Below are 19,312 nucleotides of genomic sequence, written 5' to 3' on the forward strand. Positions count from 1 at the left end.
ACCACCATCCAGCACTGTGCAGCATTACAGGCCTCTCAGAGTCAGACCATCATCCAGAGCACTGTGCAGCATTACAGGCCTCCTCAGTCCACCATTCACAGCAGTGTGCAGCATTACAGGCCTCGCCTACTCCCATCCAGAGCACTGTGCAGCATTACAGACCTCCTCAGGGCACGGTTCAGAGCACTGTGTGCCAATACAGCCACCATCCAGAGCACTGTGCAGCATTACAGGCCTCCTCAGACCACCGTCTAGAGTACTGTGGGCATTACAGGTCTCCTCAGACCACTGTCCAGAGCACTGTGTGCAATGCATTACAGCCTCCTCTTCAGACTGTCCATGTCCAGGGCACTGTATGCATTACATGCCTCCTCAGACTATCCATGTCCAGAGTACTGTGTGCATTACAGGTCTCCTCAGACCACTGTCCAGAGCACTGTGTGCTATGCATTACAGCTTCCTCTTCAGACTGTCCATGTCCAGAGCACTGTATGCATTACAGGCCTCCTCAGACTATCCATGTCCAGAGCACTGTGCAGCCTTACAGGCCTCCTCAGACCATCCAGAGTAGCTAAATCTGTATTCGTGAGTTTGTTCAAACCCTAATACCATAAATAATATCATGACATTAAATTTTTTAAATCCAAGAATATACAGTATAATGAGTTTGGAAAATTTATAGAAATGCTTACATAATGCAATAAAATTTAACTAAACACATTCAATTTTAGTTGACTTAAATGATTTTATTTGACTAAAATGTACTGGAGATTTTAGTTGACTAAAATACGACTAAAACTAAAACTATTGCAGACGACTAAAATTGGACTAAAACTAAAATTACATTTTAGTCACAGACTATAACTAAAACTAAATCAAAATTTGATGCCAAAATTAACACTGATATATACACTGGAGATCAAAATTAGAGAACAATTTATGAACACTTTTTTAGAAATTTTGAATTTAGAAATAATGTAATCTTCATTGCTCAATATTTGATGGAATTTTTGTTGTGACTATACCATGCTAATAGAATTGTGTTTTTCAAAATAACCAAGGCACTTCAACAAAAAAAAACCTTTATTTTGTAAAAAACACAATGATCAAAATTAGAGAACAGCAATGACTGTAGTACGGGGAAAGATTACAACTTAAATTTCTGAAGTTTACAATAGTCAACAATTAGTAGGAAGTGTACAGGCCCTTGCTTTGAGTGACTTCAGCACATCTGCTTTGCACAGGGCATCACTAGTCTCTCACGCTGATCTGGTGTGACTTTGTTCCACTCTTCCAGTCTCTTCGACAGTTCGATGACTGTAGAGTGTTTTTTGACCATAACTTTATCGCCATAGATTTTGCAGAGGTTTTCTATTGGATTTAGATTAGGACTCTGAGCTGGCCATTTCATTATTTCAATGTTTTCAGCTTCAAGGAACTGCCTTACCTGTTTTGCTGTGTGACAGGGGGCATTATCATGCATGAAAATTGCTGGCTGATTGAGTGATGAACGCAGGGAAGGAAGCGAATGTTGTCGAAGAAAGTTCTGATAAACATTTGTATTCACTCTGCCATATTGCTGTATAAGAGGCCCAACTCATGCTGCAGAAAACATCCCCCAAACCATGACACTTCCCCCCCTCCACCATTCACTGACTTCTTTACACACTTTGGGTTCAGTCTTTCCCCAGTTTGACGACGAACATAATGTTTTCCATTGGACCCAAATAAATGAAACTTGCTTTCATCCCTGAAGTGAACTTTGGACAAGTTCTCCTCTGTCCACACAACATGCTCCTCAGCAAAAGTTAGTCTAGCATTTTGAATCTTTCTGCTAATGAGAGGTTTGGTTACTGCAGAGTGGGCTTTCAATTCAAATTCTATTAAACGGCGAAACACTGTATGACGAGACAGATCCTTGCTCTAAACTGGTGAGCAATCTCAGCTGCAGTGTTGAATTGATTGCCCATTGAGATTCTCTGCATTACCTTGTCCTCTCTTGCATTTGTCTTTCATGGACAACCAGCCTTCTTGGGGACTTGAATGAGTTGGTGATTTTGTAAAGATGCAATATTCTAGAAAACACAGACTTCTTTTGCTATGGCTGCAAGGGTCATTCCTTTGGCCTTCATCTGGACAACCTGCTACCAGAGGGTTTCAGTCAGTTTAGAACGGCTCACCATCTTGCAAAATCAGTGAAAACTGGAAAGTTAGGCTGCTAGTTAAATTGGGGTTGTCAGATATTTAAAGAAATTATCACAAAGTGCCAGATTACCACCAGCAACTGGGAGGTACAGTATATATATATATATATATATATATATATATATATATATATATATATATATATATATATATATATAAACAAACAATATAAAACAATGTTTTTAAATAGAGAAAGAATATAAATATGCTTTTTTTTATAACATTTTTGGATCTTTGAAGGAGCAGAGTTTTTTTTTTTTTTCAAAGTATTTATCCAACAATTTAACAAAGCAGTGCATGAGAAAACAGCAGCAATGTCTAATAACAGGTTAAGTGTCATTCAAGTAAGAGATACATAGTAAATGTACACAAAATACAAGAATACCAAATGAGTGTCAAAATACGTATGCCAGTAAGGGAGGTGTTTTCGAATATGGAAAGGACTGGTCAATGGAAAGAATGAACCTAAAGGTAAGGAGGGTAACCTGACAAGCGGCTATAAGCCACATTGGTCATAAGTGAGAAAGCGCCTCTAGAAGCTGAGGTAGTAAACAGAGACATCTCGAAGTTCCACTGCTGTCTGTTACCAGTCATACTACAAGCTCAATTAGACACCGAATTTTCTAAGAAGGAGAAGGGAGGGTCAAGAGAACAGAAAAAGTGAGACAATACAGGAGAAGAGGAGAAAAAAAGAAGGGGGTGGGGATGAGGAATGTCATGCTGAAGAATGTACAGATAAGGTAAAGACTAAGAGAATTCAATCCCCAGAAAAGGGGCTTGCCCTTGTAAGAGTAGGACCAGTAGGACTATGTTTTCATATATTGCTCCCGCATATTCTGGACGGTGAGGACCAAATCTTCCAGCTTGTTAACATCCTTAACCTTGGAGAAGGAAGAAGAGGGGAATGAGAGAGTCCCACAAATCAATGGGGTCTCTCAACCTCTTGAAAAAATTGGGACTTTAGAGGCTAGTAGTAGGTGCTGATCTTGGTGGAAATAAATACAACAATCATCTAAAAAATATATCATTTATTTCACATATGCGTACAAAATATAACAATAAACATGTATTTGATAAAACATGATAAATTCATGCACATAAGTCATAAGACAGAGTTAATTAACCACCATCGAGCGATTCCACATTCACCACAAGTGAACCCCACATTTTGTATGATTTCTTATCATGATTTATCATGATTTGCCATATATCTTATATGAGCTGCCTTAGTCATTAGAGGCATCGGGGCTCTAGTGGTTAATTAACTCTGTCTTATGACTTATGTGCATGAATTTATCATGTTTTATCAAATACATGTTTATTGTTATATTTTGTATGCATATGTGAAATAAATGATATATTTTTTAGATGATTGTTGTATTTATTTCCACCAAGATCAGCACCTACTACTAGCCTCTAAAGTCCCAATTTTTTCGAGAGGTTGAGAGACCCCATTGATTTGTGGGACTCTCTCATTCCCCTCCTCTTCCTTCTCTATTGTATTTACAGGGATGTGGCAATAGTAGGATATAGAGTACTTCTCATTCTTTTTTATAACATCCTCAACCTTGTTGAGCCACATCAAAAGAAGGAACAGAGTTTATTTAAAATGCATATGATTTCAGTTAAATATTGGTTAATCTGTACAAATTTTTAACCTGACCCAATTTTCTTTCATGTATTAGTTTATACTGTTGCTGAATCTTAGAAGATACTTATTTGGCAGATTAACAATAAAATCACTATTAACTAGGTAATTTAATAGTATATCATAAAGGTTTACTATCAAAGGAGAACTGTGTCCACAAATTGCGTTCTGTCTGCTGCAACATATTCCTAAGTGTTCTGTGTTTCCTAGGTGTCTTGGCGAGCAGTATCCTGGGGGTTGGGACTTGAATTTGTTTTGGGTATCTTTATAATTCGCACTGATCCAGGGTACCAAGCCTTCAAGTTTCTTGGTGAACAAATTCAGGTAACATTATTTTACTACAGTATAGCCCTTTCTCTTTTTGTTGTGTCTTCTTGAACTAGCTGATAAGTAGTGGCTCTAACATACAATTTGTATTTTGCAGATTTTTCTGAATTATACAACAACTGGGTCAGGATTCGTTTTTGGAGAAACACTGATAAAGGAAGTTTTCGCTTTTCAGGTTTGTGACAAAATAAGAGTCCAATTCTAGGTGTTAGTGAATTGTTGGGCATGCAGGCATTATCCGAACACACGATAAAACCTTTTTCAAGATGTCACATAAATATGTTTGGATCATTTGTGCATACATGGATATGCATATGGAATCAAAAAGTTAAAAACAGTCAGAGACAAACACAGCCACATCAACTTTCTGGGGAAAACAATGATAATTGGTTGAAATGACTCTTAACAGCCACTTTCTATTTCTCTCAAGAATAGATATGAGGATGAAAATAGGTTGGATTGGGCAATAATCATACCGTGTCTATGGTCACATTTAGATCCATACATCTGAACATAATGACATGATATGCCTTGCAGAGGGCATTTTGATTTAAAGTAAAATTCCACCTTATGAAAAAAAAAATATTTAATGCACCAATGTGAATTTTTATTTTTTTTTTTGCATTTGAACTTGCAAGCATTGCAATCAGAAACAGAAGATCACGGGTTCAATGCTCTGGCTCCTGCAGACTCTCCCTCCAGCTCAGATCCCTTCCGTAGTACAAAACTTCAGTTATGAGGCTAGATTAAGTATTAATAGAATACAAGTGTGGTGACATCAGCACCCTTGCTCTCTATTGAGATCTAAGAGTCCCTCTGGCGCAGTAGCAGACAACGTTTTTGGGGAAGCACGTCAGGTGGAGACCTCGTGTGACGTCATCCCTGCTGGTTGGACAGGTGACACCGTGGCTGGCTCTTTTACTCCTCCCTATTTCATATATGTTATCCTGATGAGTGGATCACATCCAATTCATGATATGGAGACAAGCTTTCTGTGAAGTTATTGCCTTGGGGATTGAGTGCAGGCTGTCTTTGATCTCTGTAATCGAGATCTACGTGTTGTGGTAAGAGGCCATCTGCTTTCATTCAGAATCACCTTTTGTCACACTGGAGCACCTTTGTTATTATGTTGTGAAGCACCCAGCACTTTATTCTATTGGCACTTTAAGTATACCCAATGTATTTTTATTACCCTTCGGAGTCATATTGCACTTTGAACAGTATTTGAGCACTTGCACTTTATAGCTTCTTTAAATGGAAATATATATTGTTCGATTCATTTAAGGTTGAGGATCACATTGGTTCATTTAAATTAACAGAGCACTAATTTGTACTTTCACTTTATTGCTTTTCATATTTTCATAAGTATTTTTTGTTGGACCAAAGTTCATTGCCACATTTATTTAAAGAAACAGTGCACAATTTAGCAGTTGTATTTCATTTGTCCCATATCAAGGATTTGGGTTGCAGCAATTCCATAGGGGTCTGGCATGAACTATTTTTTTGTTTTGATTAATGCTCCTGAAGAAAGGCACACACAAAATGAGTTTAAATATTTTAATGATGTCCTACCAAGGCTATAACAGCCCATTGTTTGCTGTGAATTTATTTATAGTGAATAACACTGTTGTTTTTCATTTCCAGGCCCTCCCTATTGTGGTCTTTTTCAGTTGTGTCATGTCCATCCTCTACTATATTGGCATAATGCAGTATGCCATTCTTAAGGTATGTCGTTTGAAAATAACTTAATGCTTTGGAGTAAGTGAATGGGTTGTTTGTAATCATAATTTGGAACATTTTGAGTATCTAATTGTCCAACAATATTTACTAGTCCATTGAGATCTCTTCTTCCCAGACTTCAATAGTCATTTTTAGGATGAGAACTGCATACAGTATAATCTCATATCCAACAAACCTTATGAAAAGCATTCGTTTAATATTTAGTGTCTGGTCAAGTCACTGATTTTTTTTTGTCTGTTTAAAGTGTTGAATGTCTATGTTTACAGATTTCTTGGCTCATGCAAGTTACAATGGGAACAACAGCCACAGAAACACTGAGTGTAGCTGGCAATATCTTTGTTGGGCAGGTAAAGTAGAATCAGTGCATTATGGTCTGATCTGTAAATGGTTGAATGAGCTCACACTAAGTAGTTTTTATATTCTTTTTTTTATTTTTTATTTCCTTGTGTCTTTCTGGTAAGCATTTGCTCAGCTAAATCATCTAGTAACAGTTGAACCTTTCATTATTGTCGTTATGCATTTGCAATTTTAGACTGAGGCACCATTGCTGATCCGTCCTTATTTGCCAGAAATGACCAAGTCTGAAATCCATGCTGTTATGACTGGGGGCTTTGGGACCATTGCTGGAAGTGTAATGGGTGCATATATTTCCTTTGGGGTAAGATATTTTGCCACTTTTTTTATTTTTAAATATAAGGTACTTAAAGTATAAGTAAAGGTAAAACTTTATTTTAGCTTTGGATGGAGTGGAGAGGGATTAGAAGACCTGTCAGGTTTTTATTGATGTCTGTGCTCCTGTTAGAGGGAGATCCATTCCCTCTATTTCTCCTGTTTCCCATTATCATTGAAAGTGAAGTTGAGAGAAAATCCTAAATTTTGGGTTGTCCTAAGAACAGGAATGGGGTGGAAATATTCCAATGGGGACATTAGCTCTGGTGACTCTGGTAACAATCAGGGGTTCCCTCACTTTGGAGAAATTTCCTTTCACTTTCTGTTTTGGCTATGGAACAGGAAGTAAAGGGAAATCTTTCCAATAGGACAAAAAATGGTTAAAAAAAATCTGACAGAGGTATTAACCTTCTCTTACTTTAAATATACTTTAAATATAATTTAAATATAATTACTTCATACCTGGATGATGCCCTAAAAGGGTGAGGTGACTATGGTGTTGTATGCTTTCCTTTTTATAATTGCAGAACGTGTGGAGTTTAAATGAAATCCATTAATGGGTAACGGGTAAAGTTAATAAAGATGCAAGCTTTTGGAATGCCATATATCCCATGAGGCTTTATATAATTCAGAAAGTGCAATAAAATATAAATATTTAAAAAAAAAAATTTAACTATTTTTTCTTTGCACACTTGGGTAGAAATTGTTAATTTATAGGGTTAGGCTGTAGAGAAAGAGATCAGTGGTTAGGAGTGTTATTAAGGTAAAGGATTCCGGGATAAGAAGGCCAGGCAAAATCTTCACCTCAAATAAGAGTCCTTTTAAAATATTTGTATATCAGAGCAGTAATAAAAGGCAACCATTAATGAAATACAAGTATTTTTCTTGACAAACTTAAATAGTAATGGTTATTGTAAATAGTTAGGATATGTTTATGGTATATACCAGTGATGGCAAAACTTGGCACCCCAGATGTTTTGGAACTGTATTAACCATGATGCTCAACTACATTGCAGAGTGCATGAGCATCATGGAAAATGTAGTTCCAAAACATTTGGGGTGCCAAGGATTGCCATCACTCGTGTACACCAACAACACCAAGCCCTCTCTAAATTCAATACCACATTCCAATATCACACCATGTCATGTATGCAATTGAAGTGGGATTTCTAAGGTGTCACAGGCACAAGAGATTCACATCAATTAGTTGTTACAATATCATACATATTAGTTGTTTAAAGATAATATTTTCTGGTAAACACACTTACCCTCTCCCCTTTACAGCTTTCATATTCTGAGGATAGAAAAGCATCCTTCCAGAAAAGGTTTGTGATCACAAATAGGTGGGTGTTAATTCCTTTGATGCAATTTACTGAATAAATCTGCTCCTTCAGAAACGACAGGAGATTTCTAAAATTAGGTACAAACCAAAAATATTAACGTACAGTAATATATCTTCAATATTACAATATAGCATTTCTGATAATCCACTTACATATGAAGCCAAGCCCCTGCTAATTACATTCAATAGGAGATTGCAAGAAGTTAAACACAGATATGAGTGGTGAAAACATCCTGGCATCGAGGCCTTGCTAGTCTATGGATAACGGAGCATATGATTAGGCTTCCATGGGTTAAAATGCAAATAAAGAAAAAAGAAACATAGCTTGGTCTTTTGCATTACCTAGCCTGAATGGAGAAAAAATAGGACTTATGGCATGTTCTTAAAATATAATATTTTATTAAAGGGATTGTAAAGGCAGAAGGTTTTTTTTTTTTTTTTATATTAATGCATACTATGCATTAAGATAAAAAACCTTCTGTGTGCAGCAGCCCCTGAGACAGCAGTGTGGCGCGATTGGCTCTTGCTGGTTTCAATCAAAGTAATTCAGCCAATCAGGAGGGAGAGGGGGCAGGGCCAGGTCATGGCTCCGCGTGTGAATGGTTACAGGGAGCTTTAATTTGGCTCAGGTGCCTCCATAGCAAGCTGCTAGCTTTAAGGGCACTCAACAGGAGGAAGCGGCAAGGAGCGCAAAATCACCACACAGAGCATGTATGACTTGTTTGTTATTTAAAGCGGAGTTCCACCCTCAAAATGAACTTTTCCCCGTCCGCTTGCTCTTAATTACCTGAAAAATAATTGGATAATTACATTTTTACACATAACCATAGGTAGCTGCTTAGAGTGATGATGGTATCCAGCTAATAGTCCTGCCTGCTCAACATGTTTGGCGTTGGGATACGCTTCTTCAGTAGTTTAACCACTTGCCGACCGCTCACATTGAGCGTACTGCGGCAAAGTGGTTCGTTATCGTCCAGCGACGTAGGTCTACATCGCTGGACTCCTCCCCTTGTGGGCAGCGCACGCACACCGCCGGAGGCTCGCTCCCGCTGTATTCAAACACAGCGGGAGTCGGGCCAGGGGAGGAGAGGTGGTAATCACCGCCGCTCTTCCCCGATCATCGGGGATCGAGTGAGGATCTCCTAAGTGACAGGCAGGGACAGATTACAGGATTCAGCACAGCTGAACCTGCGATCTGTGCCTGTGTCACACAGTCCCCTCCCCCCCACACACGTCAGTAAGCACCAGACATACATTAACCCCTTGATCACCAATAAAAGTTAACCCCTTCCCTGCCAGTGTCATTTTTACAGTAACAGTGCATATTTATAGCACTAATTACTGTAGTAATGTCACTGGTACCCTCAAAAGTGTCAAAAATGTCAGTTAGGGGTCCAATCTGTCCGCCGCAATGTCGCAGTCCTGCAAAAAAAATCGCAGATCGCTGCCATTACTAGTTAAAAAAAAACAATAAAAATGACATAAATTTCTCGTAGTTAGTAGCTGCGATAACTTTTGTGCAAACCAAACAAAATAGATTTATTGCGATTTTTTTTTTTACCAAAAATATGTAGCAGAAAACAAATTGGCCTAAAATGTTAAAAAATTTAGATTTTTACATTTTTTGGGGGGGAATTTCAATATATAAAAATGTGAAAAATATTGTTATTTTTTCAAAATTGTCGCTCTTCTTTTGTTTATAGCACAAAAAGTAAAAATCGCACAGGTGATCAAATACCACCAAAAGAATGCTCTATTTGTGGGGAAAAAATGACATAAATTTAATTTGGGTATAGCATCGCACGACCGCGCAATTGTCCGTTAAATAATGCAGTGCCGAATCGCAAAATATGGCCTGGTCAGGAAGGGGGTAAAATCTTCCGGTCTTAAAGCGGTTAAAAATACGCTTATTAAGAATTTTTTTGTCAAAGACATGTAGCTAAATACATTTTGGCCTAAATATATGAAAACATTGAATATATTGGATATTTTTTAATAGTCAAAGTAGAAAAATATTGTTATTTTTTCAAAATTGTCGCATTTTTTTATTAATATTGCAAAAAAAGAAAATCGCAGAGGTGATCAAATACCACCAAAAGAAAGCTCAGTTTGTGGGAAAAAAGGGACGTAAATTTCGTTTGGGTACGGCGTTGCATAACCGCGCAATTGTCAGTTAAAGTCACACAGTGCCGAATCGCAAAAAGTAGCCTGGACGTAAAGCAGGAAAATCCTCCGGTCCTAAAGTGGTTAAGAGTTAAAATTAGTTTTCTCTATAATAGAGTAAAGATAGCATAATCAATATCTAGTAAGACGTAGAATACAAAAGAATCAAAATACACATCAATCTACCACAAAAATTGTGGCTATACTTACAAGGTATACAAATACATTGATAGGACATATGAGGAGAGGGCACCGTTAGGCTGACGGTACAATCCAGGCCCCGGTGATTTGAGATGCTACTTGCATTATAACAAGGGGAATCATATACTTGAAGGTTTATTACGATATTTATTATTTTTCCCCAGGGGGCTATACAAATATGTAAGGACATTACATGGACACTTGCATAGACTCTTTTACAAAAAGATTTACAGTAATGCATACCTTATTAACCACTTCAGCTCAGAAGGTTTACCCCCCTTCATGACCAGGCCATTTTTGCGATACGTTAACTGTCAATTGCACGGTCGGGTGATGTTGTACCCATATAAAATTGATGTCCTTTTTTTCCCCACAAATGGCGCTCCTTATGGTGGTATTTGATCACCTTGGCGGTTTTTTCCTTTTTTGCGCTAACAAAGACCGACCATTTTGAAAAAATATATATATATATTTCTTACATTCTGCTATAAAATATATCTAGTAAAAAATGTAAAAAAGCTAATTTCTTCATCAATTTAGGCCAATATGTATTCTGCTACATGTTTTTGGTAAAAAAAAAAAAAAAATCCCAATAAGCATATATTGAATAGTTTGCGCAAAAGTTTTAGCATCTACAAACTATGGGATAGGTTTATGGAACTTTTTTTTTTTCACTAGTAATGACCTCCGTCAGCGACTTATAGTGGGACTGCGACATTGCAGCGGACAAATTGAACACTAAGTGCCACTTTTTGGGGACCAGTGACACTAATACTAACCAGTGCTAAAAATATACAATGTCACTGTACTAATGACACTGGCAGGGAAGGGGTTAAACATCTAGGGTGATCAAAGGGGTAAATGTGTGCCTATGGAGTGCATACTAACTGTATGGGAGGGGCTTGTACTATGGGAAGGCAAAGATCCATGTTCCTGCTTTGTACATAGGATCACAGCCTTCCCTTGTCACAGAACATTGATCTGCCTTGTTTATATAGGCAGACTGCTGTTCTGCCTGTGTTCCAAACGATTGGCGGGTCCTTGTGAACATAACGTCTGCTGGACCTGCTGATTGGCTCCCGCTGTATATGGTCGGCAATGGTTAAAGAAGGTCCAGAGGAGCAGCTGGGTTGATGCCTAATCAACTTTCGTGCCACTATGTCTCTGACTTTCTTATAATAAGTATGTCCAGTCTACCTCTTATAGCTCTCAGTAAGTACAGGGGTCTATCATCAATGTCCATCAGCTGTTGGTCACTTCCAGGAGGGACAATCATTCTGTAAGATATAAATGTAAGATATATTACTGTTAATTTATATTTTGTATTGTACCTATTTACAGGAGTCCCCTGTATTTTCTGAAGAAGCAGTTGCATTCTATGAAAGACAGCAAAGGAATTACCACCCTCCTCTTATTTTTGATCATCAGTGTATTTTGGAAGCACTCCTTTTGTTTCACACAATTTACTAGCTGTATAGAGGGGAGGATAATGGTAGTGTGTATTCAAGGAAATGTTCTCTTTCACCTACTATTGTGTCAAAATCCTACTACTTTTATATAATTCTACTATTAAACATTATATCTATAGCAATCAGAAATTAAGAGGCTTATTGACTAGGTGATAAGAAATCCAACATTTGAGGATCAAAGGACATTTTAAAAGGACTCTCATTCTCACTCAAGTAGCATATGCTGTCAGGTCATACTTCTAAAATTGCCCTTCTTTGCAGTCCAGAGCCTTTAGAAACAAAACCACTTTACAAATATTAACTTTCTCAAAGTTAGTATTTGCAAGGCATAGGTACTGAACACCCCCTGTGGCTATGTCTAGACCTGTCAATAAAACCATTGTGGTATGAGGAAGTAAAGGGCAATTTGTGAGGACTAGAGGGTCGGATGGTAAAGCAAAATGTAAAAGCTGAAAGCATATAGTCTCTGCTCACTGATAAGGTTTACACAGTCCTCTATGCATGCTTGTCTTAAAATAAAAATATCATAAAATTAGACCATTCAAACTGAGCATGTGATAAAAAAAAACATAAAAAGATGTTATCTTTTGTAAAACTTCTGGTACAAAGGATCAGTAGATTCAGAGGTATAGACAACTGAAGTCATATGTAAAGCTCAGATGTTTTAGGTGGACTCAGTGACAAGTAGGGGAGCATGGAAGGTGGGTAGAAAGGTAGAGCCAAGCTTGATTTGTACAGTGAATTTCAAAATTTGCATATAACTTTAGCTGCCTATAGTTTTGGATCTATTGAGAATTTTGACTTACGTGTCCCTTCTTAACAGTAGTGTTTAGGAACACATTTATTATAGTTTACATGTGCTGGTACCCCACCATGAAAAGCCAGACATCTTCTTTGCCGTTTGCTATCATTTATCCAGACTTTCGTCAGTTTTTCATCACTGGCTTCATTTTGGGTAATTTATCAATTATATTTATTATTTTCATATCACCTTGTACAATTTTTAATACTGTCCAGAATAACACTTGGTAATAAGCATAAAAAATGAACTGACTAGCTGGGACACAAGACACAACAACCACTGTTGATTGAATATGGTGATGGACCCTGAACAAACTGATTACTACAATTTCAGATTGACCCATCCTCACTAATTGCTGCCTCTGTCATGGCTGCACCTTGTGCTCTTGCTCTCGCCAAATTGGTTTATCCTGAAACGGAAGAATCCAAGTTTAAAGATGAGGAAGGTGTGAAGATAGAAAAAGGGTAAATGTTATTTGTTTAATTCATATTCCTAAAAACTTTTGTATGATTCCCAAATATCAACATGTCTCTTTAAAGCTACTTTACCAACATGATAATTGTGACATTTCGTGAACCAAACTAAATTGACAGCTGCCGCACAAAGCTCTACCGGGTACCTATTATTAGAGTGCAGACAAGGCCACACCTTGTCCCAGTTCTAGACATCGGAGGTCTAGACTTGAACTGAGCACCGACATTTGGAATGATTTACTAAAAGAATAAAATAATTTCATTCTCAGATATAATTTTGTTTGGTTTTGTTTTTGTTAATTTTATTTTCAAATAATTAAAAAAACGATCGACCAATTCGAATTCAAAACAAAATTAATTCCGAGAATGAAATGAATCAACGATACGAAATTAGTAACATAATGAATCTATCTGAAACTAAACACATTTTTCAATTCTGCACATGTCTAATGCCTATACATTGTCTATATACTCTGAAAGATATAAAGTTAGCACAAATATTAATAATAAAAAACTTAGTAAAGGCAGAACATTCAAGACATGCTCAATAGATCCTAATCTTTCTGTTAAATTTCACTGATCAAATATACTTATTTTCACGTAGAATCACATTTTTGTGTCTTAAGCAGATTTCATCATCATTTTGTGTATGTTCCTCTCTGCCTAAAGGGAAGAAAGAACCATACTAGAAGCTGCCAGCAATGGGGCCTCTACCTCTGTGGGACTGGTTGCCAATATTGCTGCCAATCTGATTGCATTTATGGCCTTGCTTAAATTTATCAACTCTGCTTTTTCCTGGATTGGAGGAATGGTGAACTATCCCAAACTTACTCTAGAGGTAAGCCAACACTAGCAATGGTATCTCTTTTGTATTGTCTGATACAATTCACTTGCAGTAAGATATTCAGTTGTTTTTAGTGTCCATAATTAAGATACCGTTCACAGCACCAGGAAAAATGCCACTTTAACTAAAGCTAGCCATATGGGCTTATATTTCAGCTGATTCCTGGTAAATCTGCAGAAATTTGAGCCCTGGGAAACCCTTTTGGCAACAGCCAGCTTGACAAAAGTAATTTAAAAATTGACAAAAGACAATTTAAAAAGCATCTTATCAGATACAAATACTGTTCAGTTATCTAGGCAGCTGCAGGACCCGCTACCTGTATACCCAAACAGTAACAACGTACAATAGCCAGCAATGGAAATTCCTCCTCCCATACCTAATAAAATAAGCTGATGACAGATTTTCACATATCAGTAAGTAAGTTTGTCCTTAAAAAGAACTAAGCAAGAGTTTATAATCTTTTTTAGGGTGTGGCTCTCTATTGTTTTAAAAAAGAAACAATAAGCCTCGGTTCACACCAGTGAGCTGTAGTTTTGGTGGAGTGCAATTAATGCACATTTACATGCGGTTTCAGATACAATCCTATTGACTTCTATTAGACTGTTCATTTTCATGAAAGCGCAACAAAGTCCTGCATGCTTCTTCTTTGATGTACTTTTAGAAAACACATGGACTAATAGAAGTGAATGGAAGTACACCTAAAACTGTGTGTAAATTGATGATTTGTTTAAATGCCAACATTGAAAATAGCTGAATTTGTCTTAATATAAGACATCTGTAATCCTCTGTACAGTAGTCTTGGAAAGTACAGCAGATCTAGAAAGCGAGGTACAGGACAAAGAGATAATCAGATTCTGCAACATGTACAAGTACTGTAAGCAAAACATACTGACAGGAGCTGAGAGCATAGGGATGACCTCATCAGTGAGATGCTGCTCCTTCGCTGTTCTATTAGTGGGTTCAAGGTATTCTTTTGATGAAGCTTTTGATGAAGCTGTACCCCTGCTTCTGCAGTGAAGGGTGAGAAGAATTTGGCTGTGCCATCTTGCAGTGGGGCCTTGGTTAGAAAGCTGCCAGAACAGAACTACAAATCCTTTAGGAGGTAAAATAGTTCCCACACATATCTTTCATGTTCACTAGTTTTTATTATGGTTTTAAAGAGATATTGTACATGGATACAGAGGTTCATACAGTTTTGTACAGCTTTCAGCCACAAACTTAACTATAAAATTCTAATGTAGGATTGTTTTATCTGTGGGTATTTAGCCACTTTAAGACCGTAAGATTTTGCTGCTCAATAACCAGGCCCCTTTTTTCAACTTGGCACTGCGTGACCTTAACTGACAATTGCACGGTCATGCAATGCTGTACCCAAACAAAATTTACGTCCTTTTTTTCCCACAAACAGAGCTTTCTTTTGGTTGTATTTGATCACCTCTGTGCTTTTTATTTTTTGCTATATTAACCACTTTACCACCGGAGGATTTTCTTGCTTTACGTCCAGGCCACTTTTTGCAACTTGGCACTGTGCGACTTTAACTGACAATTGCGCGGTCATGCAACGCCGTACCCTAACGAAATTTACGTCCTTTTTTTTCCACAAACAGAGCTTTCTTTTGGTGGTATTTGATCACCTCTGCGCTTTTTATTTTTTGCGATATTAATAAAAAAAGCAACAATTTTGAAAAAATAACAATAAATTTTCTACATTGACAGTTAAAAAATATCCAATATATTAAATTTTTGTCATATATTTAGGCCAAAATGTATTTAGCTACATGTCTTTGACAAAAAAATTCTCAATGAGCGTATTTTAACCGCTTTAACACTTTATATATATTTTATATATATATATATAGTTTTCTAGCTCTAGATAAATGTGTGTACATATCCGTGTATGTGTATGTGTGTGCATATATATATATATATATATATATATATATATTGCTCAAAAAAATGAAAACAGACCTCAATCCTCAATGGGAAAAATCTCATGCTGCATATCTATACTGGTATGGACTTGGTATGTGTTAGGATGGTATGGACTGGGTAATGTGTTAGGATCTATACTGGTATGGACTGGGTAATGTTTTAGAATCTATACTGGTATGGACTGGGTAATGTGTGAGGATGGTATGGACTGGGTAATGTGTTAGGATCTATACTGGTATGGACTGGGTAATGTGTTAGAATCTATACTGGTATGGACTGGGTAATGTGTTAGGAAGGAAAGGATGCCACATTGTTTTATGTAAATGAAAATTATCACCCTATGTAGGGCTGAATTCAAAGACAGGTGAATAAAGTGTGAAATGTGCTCAGGTGTGACCATACAAAAAATGGAATATGTAAATCTAAATAAAGTGTTAGGTGTAAATAAGTACAATAAAACCTAATTATACCAGATAGTATAAGTATAATCGTACTTATTTACACCTTGTACTTTATTTATATTTACATATTCCATTTTTTGTACGGTCACACCTGAGCACATTTCACACTTTAGAATTGCAGGGAATTGTGATGAGAATTTTAAACTTTAGGCAGAAGTAGTGCAGTAGAATGGGAGAATTATTCCAACTCTGCTACTTTGGCCTCAAATTTTCCATTCCCTTTTCAATTTCCTGTAATTCTCTCTTTATGAAGTAGACCCTATAATCTGATAAATAGGCAGAGATTAATTATGCAGAATGGGCGGAGCTTCAGGGAAGTGGGTGTGGTAAGTAATTGATAGCTGTGCTGCAAAGTGTCCCTGGAAATTTTTTTCAAATGTTGGCAACTATGCTAAAGTGGTTAGGTGTGTGTAAGGGTGCAAAGGAGTTGATTTACTAAAGACAAATAGACTGTGAACTTTGCAAAGTGCAGTTGCTTCAGAGCTTAGTAAATGAGGTAAAGGTTCACTTTGCAAAGAATATCCAATTACGTGCAAGAAAATTTAAAAAGAAAGCCTTTTTGCTGCATATGATCTGCTCATTTACTAAGCTCTGGAGCAACTGCACTTTGCAAAGTGCACAGTCTCTTTGCCTTTAGTAAATCAACCCCAATGTGTCAATCAGCTTTAGGGAAATTGGGGATTAGTTGGAAAGGCCTTTTCCAGTTTATCTTATCCATGTCCATTTCTTCCATTCAAAGTGGCTGAATAGTGAATCGGAACGATTGGAAGTAATGTCTTGTAAATAGGAGAGGATGTGTTCCTGTGATTGAAGCTTTGTTAGGAAGAGGGAAGAAAGCAGAGTGGGGATAAGAGGACAGAGGACTGAGAGGAGACATTGAAAGGTGCCAAGGGACCCCTTGAGCACCCACCCAAAATGACAGTTTTTGAGCTCATTCGCACGGGCAGAAAAAGTACTATGCTCAAACGTATTTTCTGCATTAAAGTTCCTGCATAAATACCTGCCCAAAGTACTCATTTTATGCACATTTATATGCCTTTATTATGCGTGTACAAGAGAACAATTGCAGATCTATGCGTGTAAAATCTGCAGCTGTGTCCTACTTTTTTTGTGCATGACTAAATAAAGTGCATGCTTTCGTATGTAGACGCAGCTGTCGGCTCATTGATTGCTATAGTGCTGCGTTTAGATGTGTACAAAACTATCTGCTGTTTTTTCTGCCCTTGTGAATGATCCCTTAAGGGAAGTTAGGCTTTCAATTGGGAAGGAAGCGTGAGCATACTGGATTCATGGAGTCTGCATAGTAAGGAATTTCTCATGTGTATTCATGAATATGCTAGTGAACTTTTCACTGAACAGAAATTATTCTATTAGTTGCCTGACTCTTGCCCACACATCTTTAAGTGCTGTTTGTTTGAAGCATCAGTTACAGTAAGTGCTTTACATACACATTCGGCGTTTTTACAGCTGCTGTTTTGGGCATCGGGCGTTTTTTTTCAACAGCCAGTAAACTCACCAGCATATTATCCTATGTGTCCATGCACACATAGGCTTTTATCAGTGGTTTTTGGCAGGGGCATTTTCAGGCTGGAAAAAAACCAGAACTACTGCATTTGAAGAGGATTTTTTCAGCTGTAAAAATGCTCTAACACTGAAAAACTTGGCTATCTGGGAATTTATGAGGGTTTTTGAGCCCCAAGCTTTTGTGGCAGCATAGTTTTGCTAAAAATGCAAACACGGCAAAGCGCAAAGCAAAAACGCTGCAAAACGTGGCAATATTTTTTTTACATGGCATTCTACAGCTAATGCTACTGACCTTTTTATTAGGCTACGTTCACATGTTAGCGTAGCGGACCGCGGTAGAATCACTGCGATTCTGCCCGCAATCCGGAAATCATTGCAAATTGCGGGGCGCCTGTGCGTTGCCGTTGATTTGCAATGTTGCCGCGATTTATGCCTGCCGAATCGCGGTAACATTGCGCAAACAAAATCGCGAGTCGCATGACGCCCCAAAGTAGCTCTTGTACCTTTTTTGGGCGTCATGCGACCCGCGATTTTGTTCGCGCGATGTTACCGCGATTTGGCAGGCGGAAATCGCGGCAACATCGCACAGCGTTTGGGGTGCCATTGCAAATCAACGACAACGTACAGGCGTCCCGCGATTTGCAATGATTTCTGGACCGCGGGCAGAATCGCGGTGATTCTGCCGCGGTCCGCTACGCTAACATGTGAACATAGCCTTAAATGTCTAGTGAGCATGAGGCAAAAAGGTGACTTGTGTGTTTGTTTTTATTTATAAATGTACCTGGAATAGCCATATTTTCTCATTATATATTTTTTTGATACCCAGAAGTGCAGTACACTGATTAAGATATAGTGAGACACTTGGAAGTCTATATTAGAAATCTCTCAACATTTAAAACAATATAATCTTTAGGTGGCTTTTCCAGTAACTGATCTTTGCACAGCAGCTGTTGAGCCCAGATGCTGATTGCACTGCATTTGCAAAATTGCATAAAAAGGTAAAAATAAAAATAAAAAGTACAGGTAATGTCACAAACCTGCATGTGTTCCCCACCATAAAAAACAATGGTTCTCCATGTTGTTGTTTGGTATCTTCTGTGATAAAGCAATAAATGTTTGGTTGTAAATCAGTCTTGGTTGCCTCATTGTGCTTATGTTGTACTTTTGGCTCCCTCTGTTTAAGCCCCCCCCCCCCCCCACCTTACTTTCTGAGTCCCTCTGGACTATATACGTCCCTCCCAAGTCCATGCATCTTCATCAGTATTCAGTAAATGCTTTTGAGCATTTTGTGCATACTACCAAAGCATACCCATTTGTTATGTTTGGGGTTGATTTACTAAAGGTAAATAGACTGTTGCACTCTACAAGAGCAGTTGCTCTAGAGCTTAGTAAATGAGCAAAAGCTCTGCTGACCTGCATCATCCAATCATGTGCAAGCAAAAATACAGTTTTTTGTTTTTTTTTTTGCACATGATTGGGTATTCTTTACAAAGTGAAGCTTTACTTCATTTA

The 19,312-nt window shown here is 37.7% G+C and overlaps 1 protein-coding gene across 1 annotated transcript in view; it reads left to right on the top strand.

Moving 5' to 3' along the window:
* SLC28A1 (solute carrier family 28 member 1) overlaps window positions 1–19,312 on the top strand; it is a 105,726-nt gene that overhangs the window by 70,440 nt on the left and 15,974 nt on the right. Inside the window, exons 7-13 of the mRNA XM_082256712.1 lie at window positions 4,064–4,177; window positions 4,278–4,355; window positions 5,825–5,905; window positions 6,187–6,267; window positions 6,453–6,578; window positions 12,900–13,030; window positions 13,709–13,877. Coding sequence (XP_082112838.1) covers window positions 4,064–4,177; window positions 4,278–4,355; window positions 5,825–5,905; window positions 6,187–6,267; window positions 6,453–6,578; window positions 12,900–13,030; window positions 13,709–13,877 — 780 coding nt within the window. The remainder of the gene's footprint in view (window positions 1–4,063; window positions 4,178–4,277; window positions 4,356–5,824; window positions 5,906–6,186; window positions 6,268–6,452; window positions 6,579–12,899; window positions 13,031–13,708; window positions 13,878–19,312) is intronic.

Source organism: Pelophylax lessonae (genome assembly GCF_965119305.1).
Source record: "Pelophylax lessonae genome assembly, chromosome: 4".
Taxonomy (NCBI): Eukaryota; Metazoa; Chordata; class Amphibia; order Anura; family Ranidae; genus Pelophylax; species Pelophylax lessonae.